The sequence below is a fragment of the Lepus europaeus genome, chromosome 1, assembly GCF_033115175.1.
Source record: "Lepus europaeus isolate LE1 chromosome 1, mLepTim1.pri, whole genome shotgun sequence".
NCBI lineage: Eukaryota > Metazoa > Chordata > Mammalia > Lagomorpha > Leporidae > Lepus > Lepus europaeus.
In genome coordinates this window covers 172,406,265-172,425,348 of record NC_084827.1, presented here as the reverse complement: position 1 = coordinate 172,425,348, position 19,084 = coordinate 172,406,265, and the positions used below count along the sequence as shown (strand labels likewise).

Sequence of the window (19,084 nt, the reverse complement as noted above, 5' to 3'; positions counted from 1 at the left end):
CATTTATTTAACCCTATGGCCAAAGAGTAGTAAAGTTTTCTAGGATAAAAATGTTTTCCTCAATTATTTTCTTTTAAAATCAAAAGTTTTAAAAAAATTAGTTTCTGTGTCTTCAGTTTTGTAGTTCATATTTCAAGTCCAAAATGTGCCAAGTGAACGGTTTACTCAAAATGTTTAATGTAAACCAAATTTCAATATAGCTGAGAAGAGCATAATCATTCTCATATTTTAACAAATACAACCAAATTTAGAGCACTGTTTAATACAAAAATATTTGTTTTGTTTAAAGCTTGATACCTTGCCCAGCACTGAAGATGTTGTCTAAATTAGCAAGGGCTGCATATTTGTCTGCTGTCGGTAAACCAGCTTTGTTTGTTGAAACTTTACTAACAACTGATGCTGTCTGATGACTCTGGGAAGTGTTGAAGGTTCCAAAATCAGCACTGGAGGATTTGGGGAAGTTATCAAAATGAGCAAAATTAGCATTTATGGATCCAGCACTTCCACCTGTAACAGAAATAAATAATACACTTGAAATTTCTAGACTTTTCCCAATACCCTTTGGTAGATTATATGATCATTTCTTCTTAAATCAAGTGTCCAACAAACATTATTGGACATTTTCTATACTCATGTATTGGATCTTGTAATCATATATACTCTTTAAGATCAATGATTGGTAAGTGGCATTCAAATTTATTCGTATCTACACATTACTTTTCATCATTTCTGAAACCAGACTTTTAAAGGCCCAGGTAACATGTAAGAAAACATGATTCTATGTTTAATTACCTACCCTGAAGTAAAGAATAAAATCCTCAGAAAAGTAACACCACACTACCTGCTTTGAGATTTAGTTATTTGATAGAACATCCAGCATTATACAATTAGAATATTTTACTAATTTTCTCTGTACAGGCTCTAAAATCAAATTGTGATGTGGCTCCATGGTGACACAGTTCAAAAAAATGTTTAACAATGTTTAAGATGTATCATTTTGATCCAGAATTTCTTAACACAGTCCTTGAGCTTTAAATTTATTTCACTTGAAGAGGTATTATTTCTACCTAGCAATTTAATAAGCATAAAAAATCATGATGTGTGCAGTAGAATCATGCCACCATATAGTTCAAAGCATATAAATTATAGTACACAATATAGCAATTTTTGACTTTGCAAAGCACAATTCACCTAAAGGTCACTATGATATATCTCCTACTAATTCTTTAAAGTCTGCTTTAAAGAACTTCATAAAGTAGTACTAAAAGACTAATACCAGTATATTTCATTGTATGTTTTTGATCCTACATTTGAGAGAATAGTTCTTTATTCCTAATCCTGAGGTTAAGCAATCAAAATAGGACAGAAGCAGATGTTTGGCTGAGACAATTAAAACACCTGCATCTATACTGAGGTGCCTGGGTGTGCCTCATGGCTCTGTCTCCAATGCAGACTCTGGGAGGAAGCTAGTAATGGCTCAAGTAGTTGGGTCACTGAACCTACACAGGAAGCATGGATTGAGTTCTCAGCTTCTGCCTCCAGACTTGGTCATTGTGGGCATTTGGGGACTAAACCTGGGGGTGGGAGATCTCTGACACTCAAACTTTAAAAAATAAAAAAATAATTTAAAAAGTATGAACATATAAAGTTAAAGCAAAGTACACATATTTTAAAAACAGCATGGACACACTCTTCTTTTTTAAGAAAAAGCAAACACTTTCTATCATTCAGCACTTTATACATTCTAAATCAAATATTGACTGATAAAATTTCTCCAAGGAATTAAATTCTGGCTGTTTCAATAAAAACTAAGAAATATACGCTTGTATTAAAAAAATAATGTTTCAATCAGCCAGCAAACTGCATATTATACTTTCAAAATTTACATAGAGAATAAGTTCAAACTATTAAAAATTAAATTATTAAGACTACTTGTTTATGGTATAGTATTATATTCTTTAAGTTTCCTAACAGAGATGGGAAAGTAAAAGTAAGAATTGATGAGTGTTTATCATTAATAGATTAACAATTATTGAGAAAACTCATGAAATACAGCACACAATATACAGATTAGTAAAAGAGCCTACGTAACAATAAAACTTACTGTGGGTAGCCTGGAGAGGAAAAGCTGAAGTAAATTCACCAAAACTGCAGCTAGATGAAAGCATTCTAAATGCTGGACAGCCAGAAATTATGTAAAATGATGAAAATTAAAGAAAAAAAAAAGAAAATTGAAAGAAAACGCTTTAAGACATGTGTACACAGAGTTAAAAGTTGAAAGAAAAGCAATCAGCCAAAGATTTAAATAAGGTTTCAATCAATTTCTGAAAAAGTAGTTTATGGGAAAGTACTCAATTGAAGACCAATTTCTGCACAGAAAAGTATTTTCAGGTTTAAGGGATCATTAAATAATCTGCTTCTGACTAATAACACTAAAATTTTTCTCAAGCTTACATTTTTAGTTCTATGGAAGCAGTCTATTAGCTTCCTTTACTCAGAGGTCTAACAGCCTAAATGAATGTCTTACATAAACAAAAAACTTTTTTAGTACTTTAAAGCCTCTTTGTACAACAGATCTATGGCAGATTCCTGTGCAGAAATAGGAGGAGAGACAACAGATGTTGTGAGTTAGATGACATAACAAAGAGCTCAGAAAAACAAAGGAACAGAGAAAAAAACAGATTTCAGGTTTCCCCAGAGCTTTCTAAGAAAGTTACTTTTAAATCAGGTAATCCTAGAATTTAAGTTTAGAGTATTTTTCCAAACTACACCTAAAAAGTTCTGTTTTTTAAAGTAAACATGTAAGCATAATGCTGGAGAAGCTCTACCTGTAGTTTGGGGCTGAAAAGGAGAGTGACTTGCTGTGGGGAAACCTCCAAAATTACTCGAACCACTAGACTGTCCAAATGCATCAAAGTTTGCAAAATCTGCATTTGCAGAATTCTGAGCTGTAAATGGTAAGGAACAACATATGTTAATGAATATGAAAACTATAAACGAAAATACATGACAAATGAATTTAAGAATTTTTATGTAAAGTGTTGATGAATCACAACTCACTTTAAGGAAAATTCATTTAGACATCAGATTTTAAATCCTATCAGCATTTAACACAACTGCAAGTTGTTTATTCAAGGGTAACCAGAAATTTCCAAAAGCAAATAATAATGATAAATTTATACACAGTGCCTTCTGAATGACCTGAGGAACAGTACTATAAAAATAACTCTATTAACGAAGCAAACTGAATTGAGAGCATTAAATACACGAGTAACAGAATAAGCAGACAAAGATGTAGACAGGATACACTCTGGAAGGCTCACTTACTTTAAATAATAATATAAATATCTGAAGCAATGATATAAAGATGGCTTAATTACATTAATAAAGAGGCCAGTCATTTGGGGAGCAAACCAGTGGATGGAAAAACCTCTGTCTCCCTCTCTGTAACTCTGCCTCTCAAATAAATAAGTAAAACAAAAAAAATTCAAAGGTTTTTTTTGAAGACCAAAATAGATGCTGAGTAAGAATTTTATAGGAGGATATGATAAGAATAAGAAATGGTGTATGCAAGAAAAAGAATGCTAAGAGGCAGGAATGAAAAGCAAATCTAAAGGACACAGAGGTTAAATGTCATGAATAGAGTAAAAAGCAGCCACTTTAAATACTTTACAGACAATTCTACTTCTAAGAATTTTTTTAAAGAAATTATCTTGCAAATGAGTATGGTTATACCTAAAAGCTAGATTGTGAATAGTAAAATTAAAAACTTGTATGTTAGCCAATGACAGACTGCTTAAATATTCACATTATATGATGGAATAACACAGCCATGGAAAAATCACATAAAATAATGTTTAATCCTGTATAAAATGTATATGCCAAGGTAAATAAGATAAGCAAGTAAATAAATTCCAGATAACTTTCATCCGCCAATTTTGTTACATCAAGCCCATGGTTTTATGTGCATAGAATACCTACATTTTAGTTCATTCTAAATAGAATTTCAAATTAGTATCATTCTCTTCTTGTTTGCCTGTTGAGCTTTTGAAATGAATATATATTCTACTTGTAGACAAATCTTAAGAAGTTAACTAAAAATTCTTTGACTAACAAAGCACAAATTAAACATTCTAGAAAGCAAAGTGTAGATCATTTTATGTTAACTACTACTTTTATATAAATCTGAAAGTAACCAACAAGTGACAGTAAGAGTGCAAATGTACCTAAAATATACTACTTCTCTTTACAAGGTACCTGTGCCACTTCCCTCATCCGCTGTAATATGTGAGGCGTTATCATATGCATGGTCTTCAAAAGGTTCATAAAAAATGCACATCATAAGAATTTCACAATCTGTTGCACCAAAATAACCTATCTTTTAATCCCATCTTTCCATGAACTTTTTGAAGTGCCTTTATAATTTGTTCTTGAAAACTTTTAAATCATTTTCTTTCTAACACAGAAATACATAAATGAAAAGGCTGTTTATTACTGAAAATGTAAATTGTGTTTTCTGGATATCATCCATCTTTGTCACTGTTTTTACTTAACATGCCAAAGCTTCAATATATACTTTCCAGAAAATAAAAATGATAGATGGAAATTAAAATATAAATTGTGTGTATGTATGTGTGTGTGTATAAATTTATTTAAAAAGCGAAGTTCCAGAGAGACAGGGAGAAAGAGCAATGAGCTGAATCAGAAGTGGAACAGCTAGGACTCGAACCGGTACCCATATGGGATGCCAGTGCTGCAGGCAGAAGCTTAACCTGCTATGCTACACTGCCGGCATCAAAAAATAAGTTTCTCAAAAAATATTTTGGAAGAAATATCTACACAAAATTAAGAAATATAATACAAGGTAAAATACAGTCACCACATAGCACTGCTGAAAATAGCAGTAAGCAGATGCAGTTTAGTGAAAAGGGATTCTAAGTTAAGAATCAGAAAATTCCATCATAACTTAAGTAACTTCCCAGCCTTTAACAAGTACTTCAATTGCTCTGGCTCCATCAGTTTTCTCACTAACAATTATGATCCTAACACTTCTGAGAAAAAGGAATAATTTATTTAAGAACTCTGAAATACTAGACTGAAAAGTCTATTAAAAGACAAACTTCTAGTAAAAATATGTAATATACAGATTATATAACTAGATACTAACACAAACAAAACATGGCAAATTCTCAAGTTTACAATGAGTTATATTCCAAATGGCAAGTTTCTGCTTTTTTGAACAACGAACAACTTATCCTTTGGGAAAAAATCAGTTCAAGGCAAACCATTTTCTATTACTCAAGCCCACTTTTAAATATTTATATTTTCCCAGGGTTTTACATGAAGAGCCTCAAACACATCAAACACATTTAATACAGAAAGGCAGCGCTTTATCATACATTTATTAGTTGTAATTCTAGGTACTGTATAATCACTATTTTCAAGGACCGTTAGAAGTGTTATAGAATTAAGATGCTGCAAAACAGAACTACAAAAATTAAAAACGAATAAACTCATACAAAAATTATTATCGCAACTCTCAAGCAAATTGCAAAAAAGACATCAAAGCCAAATAGAAATGTGACAAAATAATAAAGATGCTTCTCAGTAATTTTGTTTGGAATTTAAGGAACAAGGTTGAGGCTGAGTCTTGTTGATAATTATCATCCCTTTTGAAAGAGAAGTATCTTATCTTCTTGAGAAAGGAAGACACCACAGAACGCAAACTCGAAGCCCTTAGCAAACTCACCTGACAGATACACTGTTTCACCTATACAGGATTTCTGTTTTAGATTTATTTATTTATTTGAAAGGCACAGTTAACCCAGGAGGGTGGGGAAGGGAGAATCTTCCATCTGCTAGTTAACTCCCTAAACGGCAAAAATGGCCAAAACGGCCAGTGCTGGGCCCATTTGAAGCCAGAAGCTTCCTCTGAGTCTCCCACATGGGTGCAGGGGACCAAGCACTTGGGCCATCTTCCACTGCTTTCTCAAGCTCATTAACAGGGAGCTGGATCAGAAGTAGAGCAGCTGGGGCTCAAACTGGTGCCCATCTGGGATGCCAGCACTGCAGAGAGCAGCTTTACCTGCTACACCACAGTGTTGGCCAACCTATACAGTATTTAAACTTTTTTTCCCATCAATCCCCAATTAAATTAAAAAGACAGTATTTTATATTAATAGTTTTTAAAATTTATTGATTATCTTCAAAGAAAATAAAAATAGTAATCCCAAGACCTTTAATTTCCAACTGGCAACAGGAGAACAGAAATCCCCTTTGGAAAGTGCTCTATAGTTCTTCCACATTGCTTTATATTATTCATTTGTGTTACCTGGATTGCAAGGTAGTTGAGTTTCAGATCCTGGCATAAAGTGTGAACAAGAAACTATTACATTTACAGTTCACAGATTTTGTGACATGTTGCTCATCACCAAGTAAAATGATTATTTAAATAATGCAGGTGAATATTTTTGTAGATGATTATTTTTGAACACAATAACAAATCCATACACTGACACATACACATACGCACATCCCCTCAGCCAGAACATTCACATGTAAAGACTTCTGAGTTTTAATATACTGAATTACGTGCAAAAGAACGATTTTCCCTATAAAGCAATGGTAACCAGATAAGCATATCAGTATAATCATCATTTGCTATTAAATGTTTCAGCTGTCTTATTAAACTGTTTAGGATAAACTTTTCACCAAATGTTTTTTAAAAATAAGAGAATCTGAGGGTGAGACCTCTACATCAATTACTTTATCCATGAAACACACATAAAAGCATAAAGACTTAAAATTGCTTGCAAAGGCTCTGGAAGAAGGTTTTTACATTGAACCACTGTACTGATATACACTTAAAAACTATTTCATGGTGAAATGCCACACAAAAGGAAATAAATCAGAAATTAGCTTTTTCTTGTAAGAGACATATATTTTATCTTCCTAACATCAAGCTATAAGACAAAAATTTTTAAAAAAATTTGCGCAATCATTTATAAACAATTAAGAAATTTAAGCAAAACAAAAAAAAAGGCAACCTGACCAAAACTACACAGCTATCAAATTATCAACTATCAAATTATCTCCTCAAATTTACCTACCCTACAATTTACAACATACCTGAAAAAGAAACAAAACAGTGAAGATCAAACTCTACTATCTCATAAAAATACAGATTCTTGGGGCCGGCACTGTGGCAGGTTAAAGGCCTGGCCTGCAGTGCCAGCATCCAATATGGGCACCGGTTTGAGTCCTGGCTGCTCCACTTTTGATCCAACACCCTGCTAATGTGCCTGGAAAGCTGTTAGGAAATTAGTCTAACTCATTTGAAACATCTTACCTAAAATCTAAAGATTACAAAGGACAAAAAATCTGATAGAGCACAATTCTTTCCGCTAAACACATGTAGGTATACATATACACTGACCTGTTTATATGCATGCATATATATATATATATATGTGTGAACATGTATATATACGGGGGGGAGGGGAAGAGAGAAAAGAACAGCAGTATTTACTGTACCTTTCAGGTGAATGATCTCATTTGAACCTCACTACTTAGGAAGTTACCAAAATCAATTTATAGAATAGAAAAATTCAGAAATGCTAACTAACTTGTCTAACGTTATTCAAATAAGTGGCAAAGTCATCATTTAAACCCAGGTCAATTCAACTCAAAAATTCACTTTTTTTTTTAACTACATATGCCACTTCGCTATCAGACTTATTAAGCAGAGACACAAATAATTTATACTTTAAAAAGTCAGTTTTAAAAAATTACTAAGGTGGGCTGGCACTGTGGCATAGTGGTTAAAATCAATGTACCAGCATCCCATATGGAAGCTGGTTCATGTCCCAACTACTCCAATTCTGTTCCAGTTTCCTACTAATGGCCTGGGAAAAGCAGAGGAAGATGGCCCAAATGTCTGGGCTCCTGCCACACACATGGGAGACTCAGATGAAGTTCCTGACCCCGGCTTTAACTTGGCTCAGTCCTGACTGTTGGGAGCCACTTGGGGAGTAACCAGCAGATGAAGATCTATCTCTGTAACTCTTCCAAATAAAATAACTAAATAAATCCTTTAAAAATATATATTACTGAGGTAACTCTGCAAGCTTTGTATTTCATTAACAAAATAAAATTCCACAATTTCTAATTCCTGGTGAAATACATTAAACTCTATGTAACCAACATGTGAAACCTGGGATTGGGTGGGTGGAATGGGGGTTGGGGCATGGTGGCTATCCAAAGACCATAAGAGTTTTATTAAGAAAGCAGCCAACCTATAGCTGTTTCTATTCCAAAGAGGGGATAATCTTAGCATTAATAAAAACAAAAATAACAGAGATGTAACAAATATTTAAATATATTAAGTCACAGTGGTAATAATGATACTAATGGGGGACAAAGGGTCACCTTTAGAAAATACTAGGGATGAGATGGCAGAATAGGAAGGGAGCACATTGACAGTCCAAAAAAAGACAGTTTAATAAAAGTGGAGATACTGCAGTTTCAAGGAAGAGTTAGGGAAGAAACAACAGAGGAAACTCCTCTGGAACTGCTGGTTCACGGTGGACCTACGTAGAGGGCATGGCTGCTCACAGCTGAGGACATCAGCCGCGGAATCTACACACCAGCGCTGGAAAGGGAGGTGAGCCGAAACCTCAGTAGCCCAAGACACCGTCAGGAAAGCGGAAGGAGGAGCCTAGAGGGAACGAGGCTTGAGGCCTCATGGGGGAAAGTTCACCAGGCTAACAAGAGGAGAGAGGAAGAAAAAAAAAAAAGGGACCGGCACAAACACGAGTCTCTCTCTCCACTCACCTTTCAAGGGCGAGCAAGACAAAGAGCAGGCGCCATTTTGGACATACGTAGGGGCTGTGCACGGAATTACCCAAACAGAAAAACCTGACGCTGTGGGGGGATGAAATAACAGGAGGTTGGGGCCAGGTGAATTTGTGAAACTAATGAACTGAGACTGTGAAGGACTGAAGGTGTGGGAGAGAACTCACGGAGACGTGAGTGCTCTGGGGAGAGTACAGGAACTCGGTAACCTTGGCAAGCCGGTGGGAGAAGGCAGAGAAATTTGAGCTTACACTGAGGACTGCATAAATCATTTGTGTGGTCCTTGGGACAGAGAAGACTAATATTATACCCACAGGAGGCAGAAATCAGAAATTGACTGCCTTCAAATCCACTCAGCTGTGCAGAATTACTGCCCTTCTGAATCAAAAAAAAAAAAAAAAAAAAAAGAACCAGAGATTTACCACTCCTAACCTGGGTGTGTCACCTTTGGCACACCCTTAACCCTGAAGAACCAAACAGAGCTCTCTGGGCACACCCATCTCAAGTCTCTAAGAATCCATCAAAAACAGACAGTCCACTTAATACAGTCATAGTATAACGAGAAAAAACAACACAGTGAGTGAAGAAGAAACCAAACAATATCTCCACAATGCCAAGCAACAAACGCAGAAACCGAGGAAACAAGAACAAGGAAAACGTTATGATGCCCCCAAATGAACAAGACACCCCAATCCAAGATTATGCAGATGATGAGACAGAAAAAAATGCAAGATACGGATTTCAAAAAATTTATTATAAGAACATTTAGAAGTTTTCAAAAACAAATTCTTGAACTACAGAAATCCTTACTGGACAGGATAGAAAATCTCTCTCGTGAAAATGAAATATTAAGGAGGAATCAAAATGAAATGCAGAAACTAGTAGAACATGAAAGTGTAATAGTGAAGAGAAATCAAAATGAAAAGAAGAACACAATAGATCAAATGACAAACACATTAGAGAGCCTTAAAAACAAGACTCAGTGAAGCAGAAGAGAGAATATCGGACTTAGAAGACAGAGCACAGGAAAGTATACAGTCAAACCAAAGAAAAGAAGAGGAAATTAGAAATCTAAAAAATATTGTTGGGAATCTACAGGACACCATTAAAAAACCCAACATTCTGGTTCTAGGAGTTCCTGAAGGCATGGAGAGAAAGAAAGGATTAGAAGGCATTTTTAGTGAGATACTTGCAGAGAACTTCCCGGGTTTGGAGAAGGACAGAGACATCCTAGTACAGGAAGCTCATAGAACCCCTAGTAAATAAACATGACCAAAAGAGATCCTCACCACAACACGTTGTAATCAAACTCACCACAGTGAAACATAAAGAAAAGATTCTAAAATGTGCAAGAGAGAAACGTCAGATTACTCTCAGAGGATCTCCAATTAGACTCACAGCTGACTTCTCATCAGAAACTCTACAGGCTAGAAGGGAATGGCGAGACATAGCCCAGGTACTAAGAGAGGAAAAACTGGCAGCCCAGAATATTATATCCTGCAAAGCTCTCATTTGTGAATGAAGGTGAAATAAAGACCTTTCACAGAAAACAGAAATTGAAAGAATTTGTCACCACTTGTCCAAAAGATGCTTAAAGATGCAAAAGATGCTTAAAGATGTATTACACACAAAAACACGTTCATCAATATGAAAGAAGGTAAAGGAAGAAAACCTCACAGCAAAAGATCACACGAAGCTCAAAGCATATATTAGAAAATATCTTTGGAAAAACTAAAGGGCAAAATTACTACTTATCAATAGTCACACTGAACGTTAATGGCCTCAACTCTCCAGTTAAAAGACACAGACTGGCTGAATGGATTAAGGAACAAAACCCATCTTTTTGCTGCTTATAAGAAACACATCTTTCCAACAAAGATGCACGCAGACTGAAAGTGAAAGGCTGGAAAAAGATATTCCATGCCAACAGAAATGAAAAAAGAGGGGGCATAGCCATCTTAATATCACACAAAATAATAACACAAAAACTGTTAAGAGAGACAAAGAGGGGCACTATATAATGATTAAGGGATATCAATTCAACAGGAAGATATAATGATTATCAATGTATATGCACCTAATTACAGGTCACCAGTTTATTTAAAAGATATGTTAAGGGACTTAAAGGGACACTTAGACTCCAATACAATAGTATTGGGGGACTTCAATACTCCACTCTCAGAAAAAGACAATCATCCAGACAGAAGATCAACAAGGATACAGCAGATGTAATCGACACTATAGCCCAAATGGATCTAACAGATATCTACAGAACTTTCAATCCTACATCTAAATAACTTACGACTGACCACATACTAGCCCATAAAGCAAATCCCAGCAAATTCAAAAGAATTAGAATCATACCATCCAGCTTCTCAGACCACAGTGGAATGAAGTTGGAAATTAGCAACTCAGGAATCCCTAGAGCACGTGCAAACACATGGAGATTGAACAACATGCTCCTGAATGAACAATGGGTCATAGAAGAAATCAAAAGAGAAATCAAAATCTTTCTGGAAGTAAATGAGGACAACAGCACAACATAGCAAAACTTATGGGATACAGCCAAAGCAGTGTTAAGAGGAAAGTTTATATCAATAGGTGCCCACATCAAGAAACTGGAAAGGCACCAAATAAATGAGCTTTCAGTGCATCTCAAGGATCTATAAAAACTGCAGCAAATCAGACCCAAATCTAGTAGAAGAGAAATAATTAAAATTAGAGAAGAAATCAACAGGATTGAATCCAAAAAAACATTGACAAAAATCAGCCAAGCGAGGAGCTGGTTTTTTGAAAAAATAAACAAAATTGACACCCCATTGGCCCAACTAACTAAAAAAAGACCCAAATCAATAGGATCAGAGATGAAAATGGAAACATAACAACAGACACCACAGAAATAAAAAGAATCATCAGAAATTACTACAAGGACTTGTATGCCAGCAAACAGGGAAACCTATCAGAAATAAATAGATTCCCAGACACATGCAACCTACCTGAATTGAACCAGGAAGACATAGAAAAACCTAAACAGACCCATAACTGAGACAGAAATTGAAACAGTAATAAAGGACCTCCCAACAAAGAAAAGTCCAGGACCAGATGGATTCACTGCTGAATTCTACCAGACATTTAAAGAAGAACTAACTCCAATTCTCCTCAAACTATTCAGAACAATCGAAAAAGAGGGAATCCTCCCAAATTCTTTCTATGAAGCCAGCATCACCTTAATCCCTAAGCCAGAGAAAGATGCAGCATTGAAAGAAAATTACAGACCAATATCCCTGATGAACACAGATGCAAAAATCCTCAATAAAATTCTGGCCAATAGAATGCAACAACACATCAGAAAGATCATCCACCCAGACCAAGTGGGATTTATCCCTGGTATGCAGGGATGGTTCAGCGTTCACAAATCAATCAATGTGATACACCACATTAACAAACTGCAGAAGAAAAACCATATGATTATTTCAGTAGATGCAGAGAAATCACTTGATAAAATACAACACCCTTTCATGATGAAAACTCTAAGCAAACAGGGTATAGGAGCAACATTCCTCAATACAATCAAAGCAATATATGAAAAACCCACGGCCAGCATCCTATTGAATGGGGAAAAGTTGGAAGCATTTCCGCTGAGATCTGGTACCAGACAGGGATGACAACTCTCACCACTGCTATTCAATATAGTTCTGGAAGTTTTAGCCAGAGCTATTAGGCAAGAAAAAGAAATTAAAGAGATACAAATTGGGAAGGAAGAACTCAAACTATCCCTATCAAACTGTTGAAATCTTTACTTAATATATACTAAATTGATCTTCTGTATACAAAGATAATTGAAAATGAATCTTGATGTGAATGGAATGGGAGACAGAGCAGGAGTTGGGAGGGTTGCAGGCGGGAGGGAAGTTATGGGAGGAAAAAGCCATTGTAATCCATAAGCTGTACTTTGGAAATTTATATTTGCTAAATAAAAGTTATAAAAAAAAAAAGAAAGAAAGAAAATACTAGGGACTTAACTAAGTATTCTAATTAACTGAAAAGAATAAATCATGCATTCTGACTTTCCAATAGAAACCATCCTACTAGGGGCCAGCATTGTGGTACAGCAGGTTAAGTTCTCACTTGTGATGCCAGCATCCCATATAGGAGCGTAGGTTCATGTACTGGCTGCTCTGCTTCTGACTCAGCTTCCCACTAATGTGCTTAAGGAAAGCAGTAGAGAATGGCCCAAGTGCTTGGGACCCTGCCACCCACATGGGAGACCTAGATGGAGTTCCTAGCTCTTGGATTCAGCCTAACCCAGCCCTACCCACTGTAGCCATTTGGAGAGTGAATCAGAGGGTATAAGAGCGCTCTCTGTCGTTCCCTCTCTCTCTTCTGCACTTTCAAATAAACAAATAAATCTTAAAAAACAAAAACTGTGCTATCAGCTAAGCAGTTTTAAAACGAGCATTTCAGAAGGAATGGTATTTAGAATCTCATCAATTTTGCATAAAGTTCCTAGGCTTTGAAGATCAACAGCTTATGGTACAAAAAGACACAATCCAAAATTATGTGCCTACTAAACCTAAGCAGTAATCCCCTAGTTACTCTCTCTACCAATACAAATAAAACAAATAACCTATAACTGATCAGGTATCTAGATCCACTACCAGTTAATAATACCAAAGAGAGGAACTAACTGTTACAGGCCACTTCAGTGGTGCAATCAGTCAATTCAATCACTGCTAACTCTTTAAGACAAATAATCAAGTTGAAGGAACATATTGTACAGGAGGAAAAAGATGAAAAAGAACATGTAGACTAAGAGGCATAAAAGACCTATCTCACAATTACAATGTGTGGATCTTACTGCAACTCAATTGAGTTATGAGGCAGGTACTTTGAAAAGTTCACAGAAAATTAAAAGTAGGGACAAATATTATGTCCAAAATTTGGTTTAAAATAGTATGAAAATGGTTAAATAGAACAAAACTAGTATATAAATGTTACTTATCCTGTCATTTTTAAATATTCACAATTTTCAATAACAGAGGGTTAAAAATCATTAAAGTATTCCCCTACTTTTCTGTTGTAAAAGGTCATGTCAATATCTCACTCATAATACTTTTTTGTGATTGAAAAGCACCAGAGTTACCTATCAGGTTAACAGTTACAGGTGACCATATACTCTCAACTGAATATGTTCACTGACACTTCAATTTAATAAAGTACGGATTTTTTTGTTGTTTTATAAACATGTCCAGCAAAAGCTGTTAGGACAAACACTTACCTGCATGACTGTTGAAATGTGCAAAATTAGCAAAATTGGCTGTGGCTGTTGACTGAGGGGTTGGAGCAGCAAAGATGTCTGAGCCAAGATCACTTAAAAGGTCAAACTGCTTCTTTTCCTGCTGCTGCCCTTGAGAGCGACCTACAACTGGGGACTACAAATCACATATTAACTATAAAGATTTTCTAGTCACACCTGCTAAAATTTTATATGAAACTAGTTCCAATTCATCAAGTTTAAAACACAAGTATACTTAGAAAGATTATAAAATGCTGACTTAAATCCTCTCTTCATTTTTATACACAAATACTTTGTGAAAATGGCAGTTTATTCAGGTGCACTAGAATGCATTGTATGAAAGGGCAGGATTTAATCCACAGTACAATGCCTTATACCCATTCCTGTATGTGACTCTGGTATGTCAGAGTTCCAGCAACTATAATAAAATGCACAAGTACAAACTTTAGACACCAATAATGAAAAAACTAACCTGTTTAGTTTTTTAGAATACGGTATGTTGGAAAGCCACTTCTGTTTCCATGACAAACATGCCTCACAATCAGGCATGTATGTAAATCCCATGGCTTAAGAAATCGCTTCTTGTATAACACAGAGGCTATTAACTCTCATATCCACCACAGATTCATGTTTTGCTAATTTTCTATTACAATGCAGATAGCTATAGCAACATACTGCATTGACAAAAATGCAGAAGTCAAACTCATATAAGTGATAAGAATGAAAATAAATAGATTCTACTTAACCAAAAACCCATGAATGTATTATAAACCATTAGTGCATAATGTTACTGGCATACTTGACAAATTCTTCAGGAATTCTCAAATTCTTGATAATCAAGTAGAGGTCCCTATAAAGATTCATACTACTCACCTGACTAGGGGTGCCCTTATTTAAGTGTAGTGCTGGTGTAGAATCTCCTAAGAGAGACTTCAGTGGTTTGACCTCAGGTGTGCTGCTTGTGCTACTGGCAGAGGAGCCTGAAATAGATGCATGAACTGATGCCACCACTTTGGCTTGTTCTGGTGGGACATACCTGAAATATGTGAAAATTACACAGAGAGTTAACTAAGAAAACTGTATGAAATCCAAAACTAAAAAATGGTAAGTTTAATTCTATCTTTATATAAGACTCTTCAACATTTTAATTCTTATTTGAAAAATCTTGTCAGCGAGAATTGATGTTTAAAACTACAGTTAACTGAAATACCCAATTAAAAGTTTTTAATAAACATAATAATTGCTTTCTAAAACAGAAAATCTATAGTTAACCATCATAAATATTAATACTATAATTTATGAAAACTATAATCTCTTAAGATCATAGGTAACATTTGTAGATAAATGAGTAGGTAGGTAAACATTTATTTGTATTACAACAAACATTATTTGTATTACAGTTAACAGGCTAAAATATGAAAAGTCTATTACAAATCTATATGATCAATAATCCCATTTAAAAATATACAGAAGAGGCAATTCATAAGACAGAAATGAGTGCAACTATAATAAAAATGCAGACTGAGATATTATACACTTTTCATCTGAGTGTAAAACCTTATACTTTGTTACTGTTTACTAGCATATATAATAAATAGGTATGTTCTGTGTCCCAAAAGTATCACTCCTTGAAACCTATCTTTAGGAATTAACTGGATAAGTGTACAGAGAAACAGGAATATATACTGTTAGCAGAGCACTTCATATAATTAAAAAACAAAAGCAGACCGGCGCCACGGCTCAATAGGCTAATCCTCCGCCTGCGGCGCCGGCACACAGGGTTCTAGTCCCAGTCGGGGTGCCGGATTCTGTCCCAGTTGCCCCTCTTCCAGGCCAGCTCTCTGCTGTGGCCTGGGAGTGCAGTGGAGGATGGCCCAAGTGCTTGGGCCCTGCACCCCATGGGAGACCAGGAGAAGCACCTGGCTCCTGCCTTCAGATCAGTGTGGTGCACCAGCCGCAGCACACCGGCCACGGCAGCCATTAGAGGTGAACCAATGGCAAAGGAAGACCCTTCTGTCTCTCTCTCTCACTGTCCACTCTGCCTGTCAAAAACAAAACAAAACAAAAGCAACTGGGGAACAAACCATTCGTTAGGGAGGAAATTATTTAAAGAGATTGTGCTAATATGTTTATAATACTATATAACTACCCCCACTTCGATGTTGAAAGATGCCCATAAACCTTCCTAAGTTTTTCAGGCTTGATATCAGTCATGTAAAAGCAGAAATCACAGAAGGAAAGGACAAAGGAGCAGTAAGAATACAATGCCCAAATGTTAACAGCAATACTAATCTCTAGGGTGGAGTTACACACGAGCTTTTGCTCTTACCCTCCACCCAAGCCCCATATCAAAGCGGGGAGGGAAACAGAAAACACTAATTTATGAGCACCTATTCTAAAGTTCCATCACAGTTCCACAACTCAACAGCTGTAAGAAATTTTAATTTCAACTCTTTATATTTCTTATTTTTTTCTGGAGATACTGAGTTATGTTTGCTGTGAGCTTAAAACAACAGTACATTTGTAAAGCACTTAGAATAGTTCCTGGTACAGGTGTAAGTACATAAAGTGTTAGCTATTATCAAATCAGGTAATAATTACAAAAAATAAACTACTTTTTTTAAGTAAATGGGAGAGAAGAAACAAGAGAATAAATACAAGAAGCTATGCTTTCTCATATTTGGCATAGCGCACTGATAATACAAACTCTTATATATGGCCAAGTCTTACCGAAGGATAAAACCAAATAGCTTTTTGTTTAAACCATTTCACTGACTTAAAGAAGATCACAAAGGAAGTGATCTTGAGAACTGGTCAAAAGAACAATTTCAAAATTCCTTTGAACAACAGTTTCCTACAGCATTTTTTTAGTGAATTTTATTTGGATAGTGTTTAAACCATGTGTAAAAAAAAAACAACCTGGCCGGCGCCGCAGCTCACTAGGCTAATCCTCCGCCTTGCGGTGCCGGCACAGCGGGTTCTAGTCCCGGTCGGGGCGCCAGATTCTGTCCCGGTTGCTCCTCTTCCAGGCCAGCTCTCTGCTGTGGCTAGGGAGTGCAGTGGAGGATGGCCCAAGTGCTTGGGCCCTGCACCCCATGGGAGACCAGGAGAAGCACCTGGTTCCTGCCATCGGATCAGCGCGGTGCGCCGGCCACAGCGCGCCAACCGCGGTGGCCATTGGAGGGTGAACCAACAGCAAAGGAAGACCTTTCTCTCTGTCTCTCTCTCTCTCTCACTGTCCACTCTGCCTGTCAAAAAAACAAACAAACAAAAAAAACAAAACAACCTTCTAACTGATCTCTAGATACATGTTATAGGTAGGCAGTTACATTGGTTAAAAATCTGTAAGTATAAGGGCCAGCGCTGTGGCACAGTGGGCTAGGCCTCCATCTGCAATGCCAATATGCCATTTGGGTGCCGGTTGGAGTCCCAGCTGCTCCTCTTTCAATCCCCACTCTCTGCTATGGCCTGGAAAAGCAGTAGATGACCAAGTGCTTGGGCCCCTGCAAGAAGCTCCTGGCTTCTGCATCAGCTCAGCTCCAGTGGGTGCGGCCATTTGGGGAGTGAACCAGCGGATAGAAGACATCTCCCTCTCTGTCAACTCTGCTTCTCAAATAAATAAATAAAATCTTAAAAAATCTGCAAGTCTGGCCCTCTTAATGATGTTCACCCTATTCTGTACCCACCATTCTGTACCCTTCTGTATTTCTACTATTATTATTCCTATTCTGTTTCTCAGTAAGGAAACAATAATATGAATTATAATTATTTAAGGTTTTGAGTCACTTAAGATTACAGTTTGGATGAATACTACGGTTAATGCTGGGATGAGGATCTATGATTTTAATTCTATCAACTGTTATTCATCCACTTTTATCTTCATAGCTAGAATTACCCTATCTAAAATCCCAGCTAAGTGCTAACTATGTTAATCTTAGTTGGTGAAAGTAACACTGCTGAGAAATTTAAAACTTAGGGCTGGGCAAGGAGAACAGTCTCACTTATAAGGTGAAAGTCTATTAAAAATGAAAGAGGGGCTAGGCACTGTGACACAGCAGGTAAAGCTGCCCCTTGTAATGCCAGCAACCTATATGTATGCTTCTTTGTGTCTCAGCTGCTCTACTTCCCATCCATTTCCTGTTAATGGCCTGGAAAAGCACTGCAGGATGGCCCAACTGTTTGGGCCCCTGCCAACCATGTGGGAAACCCAGAAGAAGCTCCTGGCTTCGGTTTGGCACAGTCTGGCTGTTGCAGCCAACTGGGGAGTGAATCAGCAGATGGAAGATTCTGTCTCTCCCTCTCTGTAACTCTTACAAATCAAGTAAATAAATCCTTAAAAAAAAAAAAAAAAAAAAAGAAAATGATAAAAGGATAATTACATCTTTCATTCTAAAGATTATTTATGCTACAATACTTTTACTATCACCCTATCTTCTAATATTTTCTTCTTTCCTGAAATAAAATTTTATTGATAAATTTTTATCCATATCCTATCCAATACATCTAGCACAGCTAAATACAATCCTGGCTAATCTTGACAAAAAGCAGTCTATTTTAGAGAACACTAAGAACAAATCCACAGCCAAGTATTCCTTCAGGACCAAAACAGGCTCTGAAAATATCACTTTCTAGGTTAAAACACTGTTCTCCTCAGGGAAACAAGAGGCATTTATTTCCCCATGAGCTTACTCCCTCTATTTGTGACTCTTCCTCATCTTCTTAACCTCCCAAGTAAGAAACATAATCATTACTGATAAAGAAAAAACTGAAAGAGTACACAGGTAATCAGTTTTAGTCATGTGCCTTAAATTGTGCACACACAGCTAAAAATTAAGAGTCGTGAGTAGTTCAATGGATACAGGCCCTGCTTTACTGTAAGGGGCATACCAGTTCTGTGTACAGCCTATTAGAATTTCTCTTTAAAAACCAGTATCT

The 19,084-nt window shown here is 36.3% G+C and overlaps 1 protein-coding gene across 3 annotated transcripts in view; it reads right to left on the bottom strand.

The window, feature by feature from the left end:
• AGFG1 (ArfGAP with FG repeats 1) overlaps positions 1-19,084 on the bottom strand; it is an 84,989-nt gene that overhangs the window by 18,471 nt on the left and 47,434 nt on the right. For 2 of the 3 annotated variants that reach the window (XM_062193136.1, XM_062193128.1), the window contains exons 4-7: positions 15,023-15,185; positions 14,132-14,285; positions 2,829-2,948; positions 298-507 (exon numbers count right to left, since the gene is read on the bottom strand). In XM_062193136.1, coding sequence (XP_062049120.1) covers positions 298-507; positions 2,829-2,948; positions 14,132-14,285; positions 15,023-15,185 — 647 coding nt within the window. The remainder of the gene's footprint in view (positions 1-297; positions 508-2,828; positions 2,949-14,131; positions 14,286-15,022; positions 15,186-19,084) is intronic. The other variant, XM_062193143.1, reaches the window with a different exon arrangement.